We start from the raw sequence: 23543 nt of genomic DNA on the forward strand, positions 1-23543 counted from the left end.
ATATTTCCTATCTGGCCCTTTATTTTTTAAAAAGTGTGCCAACCTCTACTCGGAATTATTCTCTTGGCATGTGTTTTTGAGTTAAACATAGGATTTTGCCTGGCCTTTAGTGATGAGCAGACTTTTTTTGTACTTTTATCTCTCCTTTTCCTTTCATTGAAAATTATTTTAGCTTATGTCATTTCTCTTAGATCTCTTTTAACTTTAATCTTTGGACAATCTCTGAATTTGTCTAAGAAAGGCAGATAACCCCATTTTATTTATTTATTTTTTGAATTTTATTTATTTTTTTATACAGCAGTTTCTTATTAGTTATCCATTTTATGCATTTTAGTGTATACATGTCAATCCCAATCTCCCAATTCATCCCACCACCACGCCCCCGCCGCTTTCCCTCCTTGGTGTCCATACGTTTGTTCTCTACATCCGTGTCTCTATTTCTGCCCCAGATAACCCCATTTTTAAAATGGTTAGTCAGAACCACTGTGATCTTATATTGGCCGAATGGAACAGACCATAAAGGAGGTAGAAGATGATGTAGGAGAGAGATTTTATTCAGAAGACCTCTAACTTCCCAGACCTGAACCTGTGTAATAACCATGTAGAAATGGACTTCCCTTTTATTCCTAACAGGGATTTCAGGACAGAAGTAGCTATACTATATATATAGTCTATATATAGACTATATATATATATATACACATATAGTATATATAGCTATATATATAGGTGCAGTATATATAGTATATATACTATATATATAGCTAGACTATATATATAGTCTTCTCTCTTTTGTGAGATTCGTCTCTAATATTCTCCTGCCATAGTGAACTAAGAACTTCAGGACTACTACTAGTCTACTTCACCATCCTGCTGCTAACCAGTTCAACGAGACACAAATTGAAGTAAACATTGTTTTCCTTTTATAATAGAAAAGAGGTGAACCTTAATTTACTTGCCATCCCCCATTTTTATCACTTTTCTTACTACAGTAAGACTCCCACAATAAAGACCTTAAGTCCTGGTAGAGACTCAGCTGACTCTTTGCACTTGGTATTAGTGCAGAGGATCAATAAAGAGGTTGCCATAGAAACCAACTACCCTCCTCCAACATTTACCATCCAAAGACTTTTGAGAGGCATTAGGCAAATCCTCCTAATGGCCAATGCAAATTTGAAGGTCCTGAGAACACTGAAGAAAATGAATACATTTGTATGATCAGTCTAAACTTCACTGAACTATTTTGTTAAGAATCGAGCAGTTGAATCCATAAATATTTACAACAGAAGCTTTATATGTTATTTGAATTAAACACTTTAGAAAAACAAATTCATTTTCATTTATTTTTGTGGCTACTTAATAGGGATTTTTAGGATATAAAAAGGGTTTCCCAGGATGGCCTCCAATATATATTATTATACAAGTAAATAAGGATTCTAAATTTTAACTGTTCAACTTGCAACAACAATCCAGCACTCAGTCAGGCTGTAAGTCTGGGTCTCTGATACATACAACAATATATATCTAAAGAAGATTCTAACTAGGAATTCCAAAGAAAGAACAGCTGTCCCAAATAGCCTTTTTTTTTTCTATTAATAATTATATCATCAGTATACTAGGGTCATCAGGAACTAAAGACTAAAACAACAATTTGAGGATGTTCCTTAGGTCTCTCCTTGGCTAAGAACCAGGAATTTTGACCTTAAAAGGGCAGTAGTATAAGCTGACCAATAGAAAGTCTTCTATTTGAAAGAACTATAATAAACTTAATTAATATACGTTGTTAAAAGTTATATATTATATCTGCACCTAAATAAGAAGCCTTCTTCTTCAATCCTTTCTACTAATTTATATTTTTCTCTGTCTTCAAATTTCTAGTCAAATAACCCTTTTCTAAAACTTCTCCTTGGATTAATCCCACCTGGATCCACTCACTGATATCCAAGCATGTATGTTTAAATCAAAATAACTGTACTGTTCCTCACTTACACCTTTTATGTTCATCTTATCTCCTCAATATATTTAGTATTTCCCTTTGTCCTCAACATTAATGCATTTTAATTCATTATGATTCACTAATATCATTTAGGTTAGCAATACAAAAAGGAGCTCAAAGATTAAAAAGTCCATTTTCTCATTTCCAATTCTAATATATAATAAGTACCTACTCTCTACATTTTAGGTTTTTATGCTAATTTTCTTTTATTCATTAGACTAAAGTGCTTGAAGCATTCCACCAATGCAACATAGAAAGCCACAGGGACTATACCTTGATATCTGAATAGATAAGAGCTCTAGGTGGCTGGTCTCTATTTGATGCCAAAATTGATATCAGTTTGTAAGATTAAAAAGAATTTCATAATCTTCATTTTACAAGGCAGTTCTAAAAACAATACTGAACTGTAGTATCTTATGCTTCTTGACTAGATAGCATTTCTAAGTGTTAAATCTAAATAGTATGGGTATAATATGTGGGAAAATCTAGCTATCAGTGAAACTCCGGTGCAAATCCAATTCTGCTGTTGTATTGATTTAACCTACATTGGAGAAAAGGTCTGTCATTAAGTCATAGGTCAGAGATTATGTGGAAAAAAATGCAGTTTATTATTTTCAAAGAGCAAATTCACACAAGGCTAACAAAAGGAATAACTTTCTCCATCCTCAGAAAAAGGCAATACTCCAAGTAAGCTTTTTAGGAACACACAGTTTAGCGAGTTTATGCAAAACCAATTAGAAATGGTGCATGTGGTTTTCTAATGTAAGAAGACATCCAAATCATTACTAAGTGAAAAAGCTACTTTTTTTTTTTTAATTTAGTGTAGTACAGAAAAAAAGAGAACTATGCACTAATTTTTTGACTGTGGTTATCTCTGAAAGGAGCATTTGGGAAATGCACTCCAGGCCTTCACCTTTTACTTTTCTCTCCTGTATATAAATTTTTATAGGAAAAAAAACAGATTTTTAAAAAATTATAAACTTCAGTCTTGATAATATAATTTTTTTTAATTTAAAGACTTTGGTTTTTTAGAGCAGCTTTAGATTCATAGCAAAATTGAGAGGAAGACAGAGATCTCCCATATACTCCTTGCCCCTGCCACATGCATAACCCCTCTGTCAATATCCCACACCAGAGAAGTAACACTTGTTAACAATCAATGCACCTACATTAACACATCATTATCACCTGAAGTTCATAGTTTACATTAAGTTTCACTATTGGTGCTGTACATTCTATGGGTTTGGATAAATGTATCCATCATAGTACCACCGGGTATTTTTACTGCTTTAAACATCCTCTGTGCTCAACCTATTCACCTCCCCTCTACCCCATTCAACCCCTGGCAATCACCGATCTTTTCATTGTCTCCATAGTTTTGCCTTTTCTAGAAAGCCATATAGTAGGAATCATACCATACATATCCTTTTCAGATTGGCTTTTTTCACTTAGTAATATGCATTTAAGGTTCGTCCATGTCTTTTCATGCTCGAAGCCTCATTTCTTTTTAGCACTGAATAACATTCCATTGTCTGGATGTACTGCTGTTTATTTATTCATTCATCTACTAAAGGATATCTTGGTGCTTCCAACTTTTGGCAATTATTAATAAAGCTGCTATAAACATTCGTGTGCAGGGTTTGTGTGGACATAAGTTTTCAACTCTTTCAGGTAAATACCAACAAACAAATAACCTTTTCAAAAATTCCGGGTCACCCATCAATATCATGAGAATTAAAATGAAAGCACCTAGCACACTGCCTAGCATACAGGAAAAGTTCAATAAATGCTAGCATATTTTTATTCTGCAACGTTTTCTAACGTTACCAAATTATATACTGAGCCAGGCCAGTATACTTTGTAGTTAATGTTTACTCTATCTCCTCCTTTGCTATAAGGTGCCACTTCTTGCTTCTGTCAGTATATCTGTTGGGTTGGCCAAAAAGTTCGTAACATCTTACAGGAAAACCCGAATGAACTTTTTGGCCAATCCAATACTTTTAGAAGTACCTTCTCACCTGCTGCTTCACATTTCCTATGAATCTTTCAGCTACCAGAACATCTTGACTGTGCTTATAAAATGTCTGAGAACAAGTTGCCCAAAGCCTACTTTTAACTAAAAAAAATTACCAAATATACAATTATATTCTGACTCATTTTTAAAAATTCTTTCAAACTCTAGTCCTTTCTTTACACTGAATGATGACTCAACAGTCCAAAATGTTTTTTGTTGCGTGATTTCTACCTCCTTTTTCCTGATTCAATTCACCAGTTCTACGGCTGGGGAGAGAAGATGAGTTTATCATGCAATTATTTGAGTTCTAGCTCACCATCCTCCTAATCCTTTATTAAACAATGGGTATCAGGCTTGTCAAAAAAAAAAAAAGATAAAGTTACTTGAAACTTGGATGTCTTGAAATCTGCTTGTGTAGCATTTTTAGAAGATCACATACAAATGAGGGATGATTGTCTTCAAAAACAAACAACTATGTCTTTCTAAGACACTGATATTATTAACTATGGGGTTTCCGCTCAGAGTTGCAACAGAGAAATTTGATTCCAAGTTACAGTGTCCCAGGCAGCTACTGTAGCCTCACATCACTACTGGCATATCCCAACAAACAAACAAAAACAAAACAAAACTGCATGACCACCAATAAACAGATTCAAATACTAACAAGACACCTACATCAAAAGGCAATATTGGGACTTCCCTGGTGGCGCAGTGGATGGGACTCCGTGCTCCCAATGCAGGGGGCCCGGGTTCGATACCTGGTTAGGGAACTAGATCCCACACCCATGCTGCAACTAGGAGTTCGCATGCCACAACTAAGGAGCCTGCCTGCAGCAACTAAGACCCGGTGCGACCAAATAAATAAATATTTTTTAAAAAGGCAATATTATATAATACAGCTTTTAAAAATTCACATTCATTATGTCATTTTACCCTGTGAGGCAACACTGTAAGGCTGGGGGTCCATTTAACACATGAAAAAAGATTAACACTTAAGAGTTTAAATTACTTGCACAGAACCATACAGCTAATCACAAATGGCAGAATCCAAAACCAAGGACACAGTGATACTGAGAAAGAAATAATTTTGTTAAGTCAGCCCTATCTGAATTTAAATCCTACAATTTACTACTTAAAAGATTAGAATGGACGCTCCATGACTTTGCTTTGTTCACTGCTGTATCTCCAGTGTCTGGAACAGGGCAAGTATCAATAAATAATAGGTATCACTAAATACATGGTAAACAACTATCAAAAAAAACACAACTTCTTTGGATCTCTGTTTCCTCATCTGTAAATAGAAACCGTAAGTCCTTGTCTCATATCTGCTGATATAATGTATATTCAAAGCATCTGGTAGTTATTTAAGAATTAACAGCCCTGACTACCAGTTTAGTGTTTTCTTCACAAGAGCAGCCATCCTCTCACTTTTCCCATAGGCTCCAGGGAAGCAGCAGAAAACAAATGGCAGCATGATTGTCAGGCAAGCTGGTGGTAAATCAGGATGGGGCATGTAAAGAACTAAACTGGTGTGGTTCAGTCAAGTAGTCTGCTGTTCTCTTTACTTCATCTGCCATAGCAATGACAAAGGATCTTCTAGAGGAATCTGTCTGCGGATTGCCAATTTCAAAACAGAAAGTCTTGGTGGGGAGGGAAGCACCTAATCTATACTTGTAAGGTGCAAAAAGAAAAGAGGGAGGGATATCTAAAGGTAAATGAGACAATAAGAATACTGAAGTGAGAAGATCCAGAGTACCCATACTGAAATAATTCAGCCTAAGGATGGGCCCATCCACTTCTCTGCAACACAGCATATTCTTTCCAGTAAATCTAATCCAGTAACTCTAATGGATGAAGAAGTCTTGAGGACTACTGCTGAGTTCTGCCAACATAGATAGAAACAAAAGGCAGATGTTATTGACAAGCAGCACAAAAGTTAAAAGCAAAGGGAAATGGTGCTGCAAACGGTACCATAAAGTATGTGAGGGCTTCCCTGGTGGCACAGTGGTTGAGAGTCCGCCTGCCGATGCAGGGGACACGGGTTCGTGCCCCGGTCCGGGAAGATCCCACATGCCGCGGAGCAGCTAGGCCCCTGAGCCATGTCCGCTGAGCCTGCGCGTCCGGAGCCTGTGCTCTGCAACGGGAGAGGCCACAGCAGTGAGAGGCCCACGTACCGCAAAAAAAAAAAAAAAAAAAAAAAAAAAAGTGAAAAGACAACTCACAGAATGGGAGCAAATATCTGCAAATCATATATCTGCTAAGGGACTTATACCCCAAATCACAAAGAACTCTTACAACTCGGTAATAAAAAGATAAATAACCCAATTTAAAGATGGGCAAAGGACCAGAGAAGACATTTCTCCAAAGAAGATACACAAATGATCAATAAGTACATAAAATGATGCTCAACATTATTAGTCACTAGGGAAATGCAAATCAAAACTACAATGAGATACCACTTCACACCCACTAGGATGGCAAAATAAAAAAGACGGACAATAATAAATTGTCCATACATATGGCTTGATGAGGATGTGGACAAACTGGAACTCTCATACATTGCTAGTAGGAATGTAAAATGATGCAACTGCTTTGGAAAAGTTTGGAGATTCCTCAAATGCTAAACATAGAGTTACCAAATGACTTAGCAATTCTACTTCTAGGTATATACCCAAGAGAACTGTAAACATATGTTCACACAAAAACTTGTACAGAAATGTTTGTAACAGCATTATTTATAATTGTCCAAAAGTGGAAGCTCAAATATATATTAACTGACAAATGGATAAACAAAATGTGATAGATCCATACAGCAGAATTTCTTTATCAATAAAAAGAAATAAAATATTGATACATGCTACAACTCAGATGAACCTTGAAAACATTATAGTTAAGTGAAAGAAACCAAACACCGAAAGGTACATACTTTATGATTCCACATATATGAAATGTCCAGAATAGGCAAATCCACAGAGACAGAAAACAGATTAGCGGTTGCCAGGGGCTGAGGAGAGAGTGCAGTGGGGAGGGCCTGCTAATTGGTACAGGACTTATTGGGGTGATGAAAATATTCTGGAATTAGTGGAAATCATCACATAACTAAAACCCACTGAATTGTACACTTTAAATGGGCGAATTTTACAGTGTGTGAATATCTCAATAAAGCACATTTAACTTAAAAAGCAGAGGGAGATGTATGTCCTGTAGAAGCAAATTCTTCTAACGTCACATTCTAACTTTCAAAGAGTGGAAAGTGGGAGTAGGAGCACAGACATCTCATACTGCAGATCCTACGGATCCCATGAAGATAGTAAGTGCCTGCTATTTCTCAGCCACTGGGAGAAATCCACTGAATTCTCTAAATAAGCCCTGGAAGGATAAGCCTCAAGCCACAGTCAGATACAAAAGCCACAGGAGCCTGCAGATAAAAGTCAACAGGGATACTGAGGAAACTCAACCTGGACCTTCTCTCAGCACTGAAGCTGGATTTGCCCTAGTTGACCCCCTGAGGACGCCAGAACCTTATCACTAGCATCATCACCTCAAAACTGAACTCATCCCAAAGTTACACAAGCAGATGTGAAGCCAGAAGGGACACATGTTCCTTGGGGTCTAGAGCACTTTCCAAATGAAAAACATCATGCCAAGTCCTCTCCTCGTATCAGTGTAATAGAGTAAGAGTTTACAAGCATGACAGAGAACCAAAAAAATCAAAACGGAAAAAGCCTCTTTTTACTTGTCATTTATTGAATACTTCCTGTGTGCATGGAGCATCACATACAACATCTCAGTCAATCTTCACAATAATTCTACTACATACACAAAGAAGAGATAAGTGATGTTAAATAACTTCCCCAAAAGTTACACAAGTAGTACGTAGATGGGAGAGGTACAACTCCAACCAAAGGAAATCTAGTCAAGTTTATATATTTAAGTTATTTTAACGGAAATTTAAGTTAAAAAGGTGAAAGGATAAAGGTGTATGCAGGAACTAGTATCGAAAGTTGCAGAAATCTCAAGTCAGGCTTGAAGCTTAATTATAATATAAAATAACAGAAAACCTAGCCAATAATAGAAGAAAAATACTAACTTCCATATAACCCTCTTGGGCCAACAGCAGCATTATTCCCCTAGTAAAATGCCACTATATTCTACTTATACAGCAATTCAAAAATGTGCACCCCCCAACACACTCTCATTTTAGTCTCACAATAACCTGAAAGGATGTCATTGTCCAACAAGGTCAGTCAGACTCCAAAGCCTAAACCCTTCACTATCACACAATTCTGCTTTCCATAAAACTAAAAAACTTTTCTCCAACTATAAACAAACATCAAAGATAAAGGTATTCTATTAAAACCAAGTGTTGAATGTGTATTTATTGAAGTTTTATTCATTATTCCCTTATTCTATCATTATTCTTTATACATATTTTTAAGTTTTGTTTTTTTTTGTTTGTTTGTTTTGCGGTGCGCGGGCCTCTCACTGTTCTGGCCTCTCCCATTGCGGAGCCCAGGCTCCGGACGCGCAGGCTCAGCGGCCATGGCTCACGGGGCCCAGCAGCTCCGCGGCATGTGGGATCCTCCCGGACCGGGGCACGAACCCGTGTCCCCTGCATCGGCAGGCAGACTCTCAACCACCGCACCACCAGGGAAGCCCCAAAGTCCTTTTTACATTTACCACACATTTAAGAAAAAGCAAAAAATGAAACAAAAATATTTGCAACAAAGTGACAAAGAGTTTAATATGCCTAGTATTTAACAAAGACCTTTCATAAATCTACTGATGACAAAAAAGCCAAAAGTAAAATGAGCAAAGGACCTGAAAAGCAAATAAACACTGAGATATCATCAGATTTGGCAAAGATGAAAAGACTAAAATAACCAGTGTTAGTGTGAGTCTAGGGAACCCAGGGCTAGCCTCTATGGCATTCTGGACCTGGATGCTTCTGAATTACCTCGTTCATACGTTTATTTTAATACCCGGCAAGTTGACATGTTTGTCTCTCCCTTCACTGAACTCTTTAAGGACATCTTAATCCTTGTTATATCCCCAGTAACTAGTATCTAGCTTCTATGTGACACTCATGAATCACCTAAGCAACATGTCCGTGAAAGGCAAAATCAGAGCAATCAGGAATATCTGGGTCTGAGATGAGAGCAAAGATGGCTAGACTCTGATAGTATTACTTCCTGAGGCCTCTGCATCTTACCATCTACCCAGCTGCTGAAGGCAAAAAATTCAATGAGTCATCCAAGATTTCTCCTTTCCTGCACAAAGATTAAGAATGGCCAGTAAGCCAGAAGAAGTGTGTTTTCTTCTTTTCTTTTTGAGGTTCACATTGAATCCACTATAGGATTCTTTTTTGTGTGTGTGTGGTACACGGGCCTCCCACCACTGCGGCCTCTCCTGCTGCGGAGCACAGGCTCCAGACGCGCAGGCTCAGCGGCCATGGCTCACGGGCCCAGCCGCTCCGCGGCATGTGGGATCCTCCCGGACCAGAGCACGAACCCGTGTCCCCTGCATCAGCAGGCGGACCCTCAACCACTGCGCCACCAGGGAAGCCCCTAGGATTCTTTTTTTTAAATTAATTAATTAATTTTATTTTTGGCTGCGTTGGCTCTTCATTGCTGCACGCGGGTTTTCTCTAGTTGCAGCAAGCGAGTGCTATTCTTCGTTGCAGTGTGCGGGCTTCTCACTGCAGTGGCTTCCTTTGTTGCAGAGCATAGGCTCTAAGTGCATGGGCTTCAGTAGTTGTGGCACGAGGGCTCAGTAGTTGTGGCTCTCCAGCTCTAGAGTGCAGGCTCAGTAGTTGTGGCACACGGGCTCAGTTGCTCCACGGCATGTTGGATCTTCCCAGACCAGGGATCCAACCCGTGTCCCCTGCATTGGTAGGAGGGTTCTTAACCTCTGTGCCACCAGGGAAGTCTGAAGAAGTATGTTTCTAATGAATAATCAATAAAATTGTGACTCTTAGATTTCCCATTTCTACAATGTACCCTAGTTTACCACTGTCATTAAAGCTACAACTATCTGAAGCCCATTTTTAAGGTACAACCAAAAAAAGCTATACAAAAAACACTGAACAACTATATTTCTAGACGTAAGCAATATTTAACCTAATGTTAAAGGTTAACGTATCCCAATGATTTTTAAGTTAGAAAACACTTTTGGCATAAGTCAAATAAAACAATGACTATAAGGAGAAAAAAAAATTGTCCTGGTCCCCAAACAGGCCCTATTATTCCTTTTGGTGATATAGATTGGTATGTTCTTGGTGGGATTACTGGTGACATATCAATCTTTCCTCTTGAAAATAAAGATTTTTTTTCCCAAAAGTCATGAGACAAATGAAAAATCCTTCAATTTTTACCATTTGTTGCTTCTACAATTAAAAAAAGAACTTATTGGGCTTCCCTGGTGGCGCAGTGGTTGAGAGTCCGCCTGCTGATGCAGGGGACGCGGGTTCGTGCCCTGGTCCGGGAAGATCCCACACGCCGCGGAGCGGCTGGGCCCGTGAGCCATGGCCGCTGAGCCTGCACGTCCGGAGCCTGTGCTCCACAACGGGAGAGGCCGCAACACTGAGAGGCCCGCGTACCACAAAAAAAAAAAAGAACTTCTTCAATTCTTCACCAAAATCAAATCCAAGCAAATTCAGATCTTAATATAAACACCTCCTGGATGTTTAAGATTCATGCAGAGTAGCATTTAATAACTAAAATGGATTACATTAAAGACATTATTCTGAAATTACATAAAAACTCATGATGATTCTCCAAAACAAGATAATAAAGAACATAATTATTGACATATAATTAAGAACATATATAGTAAGTTTTGACTGCTAAAGTTTAAAATTCAAAAAGAGGGCCTTCCCTGGTGGTCCAGTGGTTAAGAATCAGCCTTCCAATGCAGGGGACGTGGGTTCGATCCCTGGTCTGGGAACTAAGATACCACACGCTGCAGGGCAACTAAGCCTGTGTGCCACAACTACTGAGCCCACACGCCGCAAAGAAGAGCTCATGCGCCACAACGAAAGATCCCACATGCTGCAACGAAGACTCAGTGCAGCCAAACAAATAAATAAATATTAAAAAAATAAAATTCAAAAAGAAAAAAATTTTTATTCAGGTTAACAAAGGGGAAAAAGCATCCCAAAATAGTCACTGCCTCAAAAGTCAGGAGGCTATAAAAAGTTTTAATGCAAATAAGGATTACTGTAATAAATATCAGTGACTAGCCAATCATAAATGCTTAAGATTTCAGGAAAGCAATGATACTTTTTAATTTAGTACCATAGATAAACTCAATTTAACTTTGCAATATGAAAAACCCACTTTTTTCTTGAAGACCTGGGTAAAAGAGAAAAGAACTTAGTAGAGTATATAAAATTCAGTCTTCATCTTATCAAAGAACTACTAAAACCCAGCAAGAAATACAGGCATATTCAAACTAATAGGTAGATATCTTTAAGATTTTTTACTCTTAAATAGAGGTGAAACTTCGATATAATAGAACATACAGTAAATAAGAAAGAGAAGGAAGGTGGTTTATAAAGTAATGGACTAATCTTCAAGATATTTTGAGTGAAAAAAGGTATAAACTACAGTATGTTACCCTTCGCGTTGAAAGGAGCAGGAGATTGTGTGTGTGTGTGTGTGTGTGTGTGTGTGCGTGCACGCGTATGTACATGTTTTTGGTGGTCTATATAAAAATTAGCTTTGGAAAAATAAATAAGAAACTGTTAATACAAGGGCTATCTTGGGGGAGGGTAACATGGTAGGTGGAAAAGAGTAAAAGGTAAGCTTTTCCTCAGTTCATCCCTCTGTGTACTTTGAATTTGATCAATGTGAATGTATGTATAACAAAAGAAAAAATTAAAAGTACTTTACCTTGCACCATTGTTCCTACTGACTTCCACAGTTTCTTTAACAAAATATCGATCCTTGACATACGCAAAAATATCATCACAAATTTCATGTAAGCGTGAACGATGGGTAAGGTTGGTCAAGTATAAAACTGGAATAATTAGTGGTTCTGGAAAACTCTGAAGATTCTGTCTTGCTTTTTTTTCTGACTCAAGTGCTTCCTGATAGGTCAGTCCAGGTCTACCCGTCACAGCACAACTCCACACCAGACTGTTGCACAGAATAGTTCGTTCAAAAAAGTCACTGATTAAAAAACAAAAACAAAAACGCATTACCTATCATTTCACAAATTTTACATTAAAAGCTGATAAAGGATTGTTCCTTTATTGCAAAATTTTACATAGACTCATAGAACTCAAACAAAAGTTTAGTAACTGGTCAACTTACACATTAATATTACAAACATAAGAAAAAGTATATTTAAACTAGACATTTATATTTTGCAATTTACAGGTACATTCAGCCAAAATTGGATTTTGATTTCTATCAGTTTTGAAACTGAAGTGAAACAAAATAAACGCAACCTTTCTTTTTTCCTTCTAATTTTTAAGCTTTTTGTTCCAAAGCAGTCAAAACATTGTCAATTCAAGCACTTAACTATGAATTTTGAAAGGCTTTAACATAATAGTGAAAAACTGGGAAATCTAAGCATCAAACAATAAGAGAAAAGTTGAATAAATTATAGTACTTCATATAATGAAAAATCACAGTCATGAAACAGGAGAGTTCTTAAATAATGTAAACAGGGAAAACAACTTTCCAGTCTGCTTCCCTCCCATATTTTTTCAAAGTAAAAGCTTATCCAAACAATATATATAATACAGTCCCACCTGTGTTAAAATTAAAAAAGAGAAAGGAAGAAAAAGAAAGGGTAGAAGGAAGGAAAGAAGGAAGGAAGGAAGGAAAGTAGCGAAAGATACCTTAAGGAAGCATAAAACATTCCTGGAATGTTATACAAAAATCAAGGTAACAGCTCTAGAATGGGGATGGGACTTAGGGACCATTCTACCCAGTGCTTTTCTGCAGTTAGGATTTCTTACTATAAGCACTAATTTCTTTTCAAAAACTCTATTCAGTCATTTTTAAAATGTGAGAGATCTACTATATGGAAAGATTTCTAAGGTATATTAAAGAGAAAAAAACTCAAAATCACTGAATGACATAATTCCAAATGCATTAATTATAATAATAGCAAAAACGTGCAAATGATCGTATTTATACAAATACCATAAACAGATGTTCCCTATGGAGAAAGGGAGGGACTGGGAAGAGGAGAATTTGTTATTCTAAATAGTTCCATATTGTTTGAATTTTTATAATGAGCATGTATTCATATTGTTTTTATAATAAAAATATTTTTTAAACAGAAAAGGTTAGACATATGCAAAAAGATTAACAGTAGTTGCCTCTAAGTGGTTAAGATATGGGTAAATATTTTGCCCGCCTCTACATTTCAGTCTACTTTTCAACATATGTAACCAACATAATTCACTATTCTCTAACTTTTTCTCCTTCCTGAAATACCCCTTTCCTTCTCATCATTCTAAAAACTATTAAAACTGTTACATGTTTATTTCCTTGTTAATGTATCTGTACAGGTTACCCCTGTAGTAGTCTGATCTCCAAAGAAGATTTGGAGTAATTCCATTAAGATAGTTTCATTTGCATATTTGTCTGTAGATTCTATGAGAACAACAAAAAATGAAATCTATGGAAGTAAAGAGAAACTAATCATACCTTAACATAAATGAGATCTAAAGAGATAATAATATACATATGTCAACTTACATGACTAATTCAGTACAAGGGAAATCCTTTTGAAGTATGTACCATTTAGTAATGGGGATAATGGGTGTATATCATTAAAATACAAAGTAAAAAGTGATTATCTTTACAAAACAGAGGCAGATATCCTTCGGGAATTCAGAGGAAGGGAAGGAGGAGAGGCAGGCACAAAAGATCAAGAAATGCTAGAACATCTTTGGGAGGAACTGGCATGAAGAGTTAGGATGAAAAGGAAAAGTGGAGTTGAAGGAAAAAATGCCGGAGGAAAAAAATGAATATAATTTGATTCTTATAATAAAATCTATGTCAGATAAATAGCTAAGTGAGAGGCAACAGACATACCCAATAGAGGGTTATCAACAGGGCAAAATAAAATGAATGAATGGATGGATCTTGAAAGAGGTCTTATTTAATTTTTACTGCCTAAAACTGCAGTTCACTTAGAAAGCTTTATAAAAGTTTTAAACTTTTTCGTTTAGAAACAAACACAGATTCCCAAGCCACGTATATCATGTGTGTGAGATATTCTAATAATTTAAACTATTTATCTAGTACTACAGGTGACCTTTGAACTATGGGGGGAGGGAAGGATAGAGGTGCTATCTCCACACAGTCAAAAATCTGTGTATAACTTTACCATCAGCCCTCCTTATCCATGGTCAACTGTAAGAAAAATATATTTCAAATCTAGATGTTATATATTAACTAGTCTCTAAGCTAGTGCTATCAAAAGTAGAATGCTAGCTACACATATAATTTAAAATTTTCTAGTGGCCACATTTAAAAATTTTTAAAGACATACTAATGAAATTAATATATTTTATTTAACCCAATATATTCCAAAATAGTTCAATATGTAATCAATATTGAAATAGTTTATTTTTTCTTTTTGGTACCAAGTCTTCAAAATCCAGTATGTATTTTACATTTACTGCGCATCTTAATTCTGACTAGTCACCTTTCAAGTTCTTAATAACCAATGGCTCCTGCATTGGACAGCACAGCTCTAGCCATAGCAGGTGGGTATTTGATAGCCTGGGGTATTTGCTGCCATTGCAGGGGGACAGACTTTAGACTCAGCTGCAATAAACACTATTCTGTTTAGATTTGTTACCATTGTTCAAAATACCAAGGAGAAGAATGGCACAAGTGCCACAAACCTCCACTAAACGTGGATAGACAGTAACCAGCGACAGTACAGCTACCCTTCTTCACCCAGGTTCCCAGAGCCTCCTGCAAAGTGTTTGTTCTGTTTGTTTCCTTTGTGTCTATCTACCCTACAAAGGTCTTACATTATAGTCCTGCTGTGCACAAAGATCCACCCTCAGGAGGAGGGAGGCAGGACACACTACCACAGCGGCCATCTTTTTAAATTAATTTTTATTGGAATTTTCTTTCACAGTGGCCATTTTAAAGCAAGGGAAATAAAGCCCAAGGCTACTTCTCCCTATTCATCACTCCCTATTCATCATGGCACCATCTCTAACATTACACACCTTCACTTACATCCACTTCTATATTCTGCTCTTCACCCATTCAACATACACATTCAAATGTGTAGGATTTTGTTAGTAATGCTGAAACTCTAGGGGATAGGTTACAGTGCCTCTTCAATTTCAATATTATAAGAATATAAATAACGAAAATCTTACAAGCAGCACATTTTTATTATTGTGAGTAAAACTTTATAAAACACAAAGTACTATTTTATATCAGTTTAGACTAATACAGGTTATTATGTCTCCAATTTATTGCTACATTCCTTCAACAATCCTCTTTACTAGAGATGAGCGTACTACTGGCCCGGAGGTCAAATCCAGACTTCCACCTGTTTGTCGAGTTTTATTGGAACACAGCCACACCCACATCTTTAGGTATTGCCTATGACTGCCTCCTCACTACATCTGTAGAGTTGGGTTGGTGCAACAGACATCTAATGGCCTGAAAAGCCTAAAATATTGACTATCTGGCCCTTTAAGAAAAAGTTTGATGACCTCTGCCCTTTGCCATTATTTCTTAAGGAAAAATTGCTTCTGAGTTACCAGGTCAAGTACTGGTAAGAACACACTTCTAAAACAAAGTCAACAAATTAAGGAACAAAGGGCAACATACTGTTAACTTGCTGAGTATTTGGAAAACTAAAAACCTAAAAGAATAAGATTAAGAATGAAGTGACATAAAAACCAGAAACCAAATACAATTCAGAAAAGATAAATGCAAAGCATACTCTATTTACTTAATGGCCCAAAATGTATTAACTAGACGTAAAGCAAGGTAAGAGAGATACAGCCCAATACTGCAGAAAAGATCTAAGGGACATAAGCAAACTCCTCTGTCTACAAAATAATCAGTAACTGAGAAATGCAGCCATAGGCTAAAAACTAACACAATTCCTGACTAAAACAGCATATGGTATGCAAGAGAAGGAAAGTATGGTTTATAAGCTTAGAAAAGTAGTAATTGCTAAAAGACAGCACGGGCTGTTCTAACAATTTCCTTCACTGAAGGGGTTACAAGAGCAGGACATTAGGTGATCATGGGCATGGCAGACTATACATGCCTTAGAGGGAGAAATAACTGCTAGATGAAAATTACATTTATTACATTTATTCATAAATGGTGAGGGGGAAAGTTCAATTATAAAGCTTAGTTTAAAAAAACTTTACTATTACTTTGCACTTTACTTAGTGCTGCCTCAGACGAACTTAAGATACTGACATACAAGGCAGGCTCCTAAAATCTGCAGATGACATTATGGTGAGGAATAGCAATACAGATTTTTAAAATCTAGACAATGAAGACTTAAGTAGAAATCAACAAAGGTGAAACATTATAGCTCCATCTTTCAGGACCCAACTCATATGTTATCTCCTATCTGAGGGCATCCTCAATTCCCCAGCAGTTATCAGTTCCATTTTCTATCAGTTCCATTTTCTATGTTTCCATTACACTGGCTCCTCAGAACATATGTGATTTATGCCACTGTGTTATAGACATACAATCACTTCTCACTAGAGGGGGACAAATTATCTCAGCATTTCCAAAGACTTTCCAAAGTACAGTGTCAAGAATAAGCAAATATATTCTCATCGGCAGTCCACATATACTTTTATGTTTATCTAAAAAGAGAAAGTACACATGTGAATGGGAAGAAGAAAGCAAAGTATCTGAATCTCAGCTTTGTCACTTGTACAATATGACTTGGGTAATTTATACAAACTTCACTGAACCTGGTTCCCCTTCTGTAAAATGGGAACAATGTGTTCCATAAACAGTTAATATGAAAATTAAATAATACAGTATGCCCAACATACTATATGTGCACTCAATAAACATATCAATTCTTACTGCTTAGGTACCCTATTCGCAGAGAGATCCTAGAAGAATACACAGAAGAATAACCTGTACGGTAGAGCAACAATGTCAGAAGAACACATATAAGACCTGAGAATCTTTGAAGAGAAAGTTTGGCATTGGGAAGGAGGTTAGGAAAAGGGATTAACTGTAGAAGGATTATCAGTGAACATCCAAAATCCAATCTGGATGCCCCAAGTATAAAATCTTATCAGCTGCATAGTGGTAGACTATTTGCAAAGAGGGTTGAAGGTGTGCAGGCTCCTTAGAAATGACTTTCACACTCTTCTCACAAGAGGTAGAGCCTATTTCACCACCCCTTGAATCTGGGCTGGACCTGAGATTGGCTTTGACCAACAAAATACAGAAATGACATTGAGAGATGTCTACTCTCACCCTCCTGGAACTCTGAGACCAAGGTCTCTGGAAGAAGAAGCCCAAGTTGCTTTCTGAGGATGAAAGACCACATGGTGAGAAATGCCATCCCAGTATATTAAATTATCACATAGTACACTTTAAATATGTTACAATTCTGTTTGTCAATTATACCCGAATAAAGCTAGAAAACACACACACACACAAAGAAAAGCCATCCCAGCTGAGGTCCCTGACACATGACTGAGGCCACCTCTTACTCCATCTAGCCTCAGCCAAGCCTGACTTCATCTGACTTCACCTAAATGAGAGAGCACAGAGAGATGAGCAGCAACCACAATGGCAACCCAAAGAATAGTGGGCAAACAAAATGGATGGCTCTCTGAGCCACTAAGTTTTAGAGTGGCGTGTTATAAATAACTGATAGATATATCCCGTCTGCAGAAAAGAAACATGGTAGCCTGCTAAGCAGATAAAAGGTTAAAATGCAAAAAAAAGAAAAAAAAAGTATTTAGGAATCTCTGTTATACCATCCACAGAAAAAGGACTCATAGACCCAAATACCTGGGCCATGTGGCAGACTTATTCCTAAAGAGGAGCTGAACATCTAACTTGAAGACGCTAGCTATTAAGATTATCCTACTCTCCTTGAAAACCCTATGCTCACGAAAGGGCCTTCTGATAATAACTAGATTTCATACATAGCTTATTATCAGTTTGGGGACTGGTCTATGTGAAGGGCCCTTTTCCCTATAAATTAATGGCATTCTGGTTTTTACATACAGTATCTAGAATTTAATCACTTGGGAGTGTAGTAAAAAAGTCAAATGTCTGAGCAGACTGTAGATCATGGTACCTTCACAAAGATCTAGGCAGCCAGCTTGAATTCCAAGCAATGCCCCTATGTTTTTGGTGCATATTTATGCAAACTTTAACAAATATTAGGAAGAATTCTCTATAATAAGCATTATGTGATGGTAAATATGAAAAACTCTAGAGTCTTAGGTATGTGAGTGAGAACTCTAGTGTCACCAGTTGCTAGATAGGTCGTTTTTGAACTGATCTTGGACTTACTCTTCCTGCCTCAATCCCAACCTCCTCATCTGTAAAAAGAGGACAGTTGAAAGGACTGAATTAACAAGTTGAGGAGCTGATGAACAATGAAAACAGGATGCTTTATAAATTAGTCAAACACTTTTCACTGGACAGCCAGATTGAAATATAAGCTGGTCTGTCAGTGATGTTGTGGAAGAGACTCCTACATTGTATATGAAAAGTGTGATTCACTCACAGATGGGAAATACATTCCAATTCCAAGAGTCTAAATGCCTAAAAACAGAAGTCATTTTATTAAGGAGATTAAAGTCACTATGTAATACAAATCATTTTCCTAGCCCACAAATCTAGAATTTCTGGTGTTCAGACTTGACTGCTCCTTATTTGAACAATCCAGACAAAAAAAAAAATTTTTTTTAACAAAATTATTGTCTGCTAACTAAATTACAGAATAAATTTTTATCTCCTTTAAAAGATTAAACTATGCACTTTATTCTGTTCTCTTTATCTACGAGCTTCGTTTTTCTTATATTTTTTCCCCTAGGTTCCATATATAAGTGAGATCATACGGTATTTGCTTTTCTCTGTCCAACATTTCACTTAGCATAATGCCCTTGAGGTCCATAGGTATTGCTGTAAATGGCAAGATTTCATTCTTTTTTAAGACTGAATAATATTCCATTGTGTATATGTACATCTTCTTCACCCATTTATCCATCAATGGACACTTAGGTTGTTTCCATATCTTGGCTATTATAAATAATGCTGCAATGAACATGAGGATGCATATATCTTTTCGAATTAGTGTTTTCATTTTCTTTGGATAAATACCCAGAAATGGAATTGCTGTATCAATATGGCAGTTCTGTTTGTAATTTTTTGAGGAACCCCCATACTATTTCCCATAATGGCGGCACCAATTTATATTCTTATCAATAGCGCATGAGGGTTTGTTTTTCTCCACATCCTCCCCAATACTTGTTATTTCTAGTCTTTTTGATAACAGCCATTCTAACATGTGTGAAGTGATACCTCATTATGGCTTTGATTTGCCTTTCCTTGATGATTAATGATGTAGAGCACCTGTTGGCTCTCTGAATATCTTCTCTGGAAAAATATCTGTTCAGATCTTCTGTCCATTTTTAAATCAAGTTGTTTTGGTATTTTTGCTATTGAGTTATATGAGCTCTTTGTATATTTTGAGTATTAGTCCCTTGTCAGATATAAGATTTACAAATATTTTCTTCCATTTCGTAGGCTGCCTTTTCATTTTGTTAATGGTTTCCTTTGCTGTGAAGACACTTTTTAGTTTGACGTAGTCCCACCCACTAGTTTACTTTTGCTTTTATTGCTTTTGGTGTTGAATTCAAAAAAAAAATCATTGCCAAGATGTATGTCAAGGAGCTTACCACCTATGTTTTCTTCTAGGAGTTTTATGGTTTCAGGTCTTATGTTCAAGTCTTTAATCCATTTGGAGTTAATTTTTGTGTATGGTGTAAGACAGTGGCCCAGTTTCATTCTTTTGCACTTTAGCTTATGCATTCACCTACAGTTAATGTGCTATTTTTAATGAGTCTTCTTTATTTATGGACAGCAGGTCAAACAAGAGCTAGCAATTAAAGAGCATATAGTTAAAACAAACAAACAAAATAAAGGAGTTTGAACTGTATAATCACCAAGTAACCATCTTTGTCATAGTCCCTGTCTCAAAGAACTCAGGGTCTAGGAAAAGAGAAAATGTGATGCAACAAATACATTGCATTACCGTGCAATAACTGCAGATGTTACACTAGATAAAATGAAGGGTGACCGTTGCTGCTAGAAGGACAAAGGAGGAAGTGTTAGGCTATGATATCAGGTAAGACACACAAAACACTATTTAGCAATTAAAAGGTCACTGGCAACCTGTACTAACCAGAGTTAGAGGCAGTTACTTTGCATTATGCTGGGAAGTGAAAAAGGTGCGGAGGTGTAGTAAAACTCTTTGAGACTGATAGAGAAAGTTATATTCAAGAAATCAAAATCCCGAGCAAATAGGTGAGCATAGTGATCTTCAGACAAATACAAAAGAAAAATATTCAAAATAATGTACTTAAAGGATAATCTTCAAACAAATTCACATAAACCAATTTGTGATTTAACGAATTAGTGAAAACAGATGTTTCCTTCATAGTTTCTCCAGACTTGTGGCAAGGGTCAGATTACCATAATCTGCAGACCACCATATACCATCCACCATGAATGCATTTTTAGAAAGATCTCTTTGTAATCATCTAAGAGAAAGTAATCCAAATTTTAACACAATTAAATGGCAGTCTTCTTCCAGTTTTGTGCCAATTCAAAGTCATAAATGTTAATAGCTAAGAACATCAGTAGCTCTGCTTTGGTCAGGGTAAATGATTAAATATCTTTGCTCCCAAACCAATCACCTCTCTTAAACTGCTTGTTATTTCCAAAAACCCAAACGCTTCAGCACAGAGCAAAGACATTTTAATTAAAACAAAACATTTTAATTTTAATGTCATAAGACTACAAAGGACAAAATTAAAACATTTTAATTTTAATGTCATAAGACTACAGGGGACACAGTTCCTTAACATTAATGGAAGGTAGGTTTGGAATACCAAAAATCTCCTCCTCTATCATCAAGAACCTAAGTATCTGAAAAGTGTTCAAATTCAAAGAGGCTAGGGGCCATATTTATGCTCCCTTCTAAAGTGAGAAGAGTGTCTCAAAAAGACTGCTTACATAAAAGAAGAAAAGTTTAAATTTAAGCCCATTTCCTATCTTGTTGGTGCTTTTAAATACAACTTCTTGAAAAAAATTCAGAATTACCAAGGATTTTAACCTAAATCTTCTTTAAAAGTAAGACATCATCCTTGTCAAGTTACTTAATCCAAATTCACTTAAGTAGTTACAAGACTGAACTCTATTTGAGTAACAAAACAAGTCTGTACAGGAGCAGAGTAAGATGTGCACTCGTATTTAAAAGTGCTGTCTGCTGAAAAACTTCTCTAGATATGACATGTTTACGTGTAACTCCTGTGGAGCCGAAGAAAAAAGAAGGCTTGCTTAAAATAAAAGCTCAAAGGAACTGTCCTTTCTAACTTCACTAGTCATTTCTCAGACAGGTGCTGAGTTTGCTTAACGCCCTCCCTCCAGCAAGCCCCCACTCAGAAAAGGTGCCTCCTACACACAATTTATTTGGTTGCCAGAACACTTGGTTTCTAAGTCACAAAGGGACTCCTTCTGAGTGGAGAGGATAAAGCATAAGAAAAAGGGAGGATCAGGCTGTTTCAGCGATTGATCAATTCAGGTTCTCACTTGGTGATCCTGTTTAAACACAGAGCTCTAAAACGCCCCGTTATTTGGTGTCACGGGACAAGGGGATCTCTTGGGATAAACCAGGCAAGGGACTAAAAATTGAGGGGTTGAAACTACACAGGCAGCAGCTCCGGATTCTTGTAAAAACAAAAGCGAGTGGCACATGTCTGGCGGCCCCATGCGCAGGGGGATAAAGAGGAGGCTGGCTGGGGTTGGAGTTGAACTTGTCTTAGCCCCCTCCCCCAACTCCCACCGCCGCGCTCCCGGCTACGCAAAACCGAAAACGAGGGGGCGCCCAGGGCCCTGCTCTCTCCCCCTCCTTTTCCCCCGCCCAGTCCCGACTTCTTCCTCACCCGGTCTCCCGGGGGCGGAGACGCCGAGTTCCCCAGGGCCGGGAGTTAGTCACCAAGAAGAGGCGGTGACAGAGCGCACGGCTCGCTTCGCACACTCCGAGGCCTAGCCGCACCCGACCAGAGGCGGCCGGCGGAGGCTCTAGCGTCCCGGGCTTGCCGGGGAGCCCCCTCCCCGGAGTCTCAACTCCGCTCCCACCCCACCCCCGCCGCTACCCTGGGCAGCTCCAACGTCAGGCTCCACTCCCGACCGAGGAAACGATGCCCAGCCCGGCCGTTTCCTGCCCCCGGGGGCAGGGATTCCCTCCCCGGACTGGGGGACCGCGGCTCCATGCCGCTGACCCGAGCGGGGATCCCCTCGGCCGCCGGGCGGGGATCCCGGAACTGGCCCCGTAGCGCGCGTGTGGCCGCGGCGGGGAGGGGCGAGGCGGGGAGTTTCCGCCGCTCGGCGGCCGGGCGGCTGCCGCGACTACAAGCTGTCCCCGCGGCCGGCCAGGGACCCCAGCCTCCTCTGCCCCGGCCGGCTCTCCCCATGCGCGCCTCGGCCGGTCGGGCCTCCCGGGGACCCCGCTCAGTCACCGTGTCGGACTCGGGGGCCAGAGAAACGCGGGCCCGCGGCCACCCGTCACTTTCCAGTCGCCCCGCCAGAAACCCGGGTCTTGGAAAAGGAGAGAGACAAAAGGACGCTGGGGAGGGAGTCCCCACACTCCCTCGCACCCCCCGCGCCCGGCCCGGCCCTTACTCGTAGTGGCGGAAGATCTCGTTGGTGACTTTACAGTAGAAAACTTCCTCGTCGGGCCGCAAGTCCGCGGGCGGCTTCTGGCTCACAAACGGCTTTCGGTGTAGCAGCGGCATCTCGTGTCCGCCCGTGGGCTCACCCGGACCCTCGGCCGCCCGCGCCGGCCCCGCTTCCCTATCAAAATTGGAGGGAAAGGAAAGCCGGTAAGGTGGGGAGCGCTCGGCGGCGGCGGCGTGGGCCGGTCCGCGCGCCGGGGGAAGCTCGACTGCCTTTTGTGTGACTGACGCGCTGCGGCTGCCACCCGAGCTGAGGTCGCTCCTGTCGCGGTCGGGGTATTGAGCCAGCGGAGCCGCCCCACCGCCGCACGCCGGGCTGCCGGTTCACAATGGGGCCAAACGCCCAGCCGCGGGCAGGCGGTGCGGGAGCGGCAGCGGCCCCCTCCCCCAGCCCCTGCGGCCGCGGGGCTCAGAACGTGCTCGGCGCGCAGCCGGCCGGCCCGACGCCGCTAGGGAGCTCGATGCGGGCGGACCCCGGCGCCGCTCCGCTTTGTTCCCCCGCTCGCCTACACTTCTCTGCCGGCGCCGGCCGGCTCCCGAGCGACCACACCAAGCCCCTCACCTGC

The 23543-nt window shown here is 39.1% G+C and overlaps 1 protein-coding gene across 1 annotated transcript in view; it reads right to left on the minus strand.

Annotated features, from left to right (window-relative positions):
- BAZ1A (bromodomain adjacent to zinc finger domain 1A) overlaps positions 1-23052 on the minus strand; it is a 93092-nt gene extending 70040 nt beyond the window's left edge. Inside the window, exons 1-2 of the mRNA XM_030854778.3 lie at positions 22925-23052; positions 11903-12181 (exon numbers count right to left, since the gene is read on the minus strand). Coding sequence (XP_030710638.1) covers positions 11903-12181; positions 22925-23037 — 392 coding nt within the window. The 5' untranslated portion in view covers positions 23038-23052. The remainder of the gene's footprint in view (positions 1-11902; positions 12182-22924) is intronic.
- Positions 23053-23543: the final 491 nt, after the last annotated feature.

Source organism: Globicephala melas, chromosome 2, assembly GCF_963455315.2.
Source record: "Globicephala melas chromosome 2, mGloMel1.2, whole genome shotgun sequence".
NCBI classification, from domain to species: Eukaryota; Metazoa; Chordata; class Mammalia; order Artiodactyla; family Delphinidae; genus Globicephala; species Globicephala melas.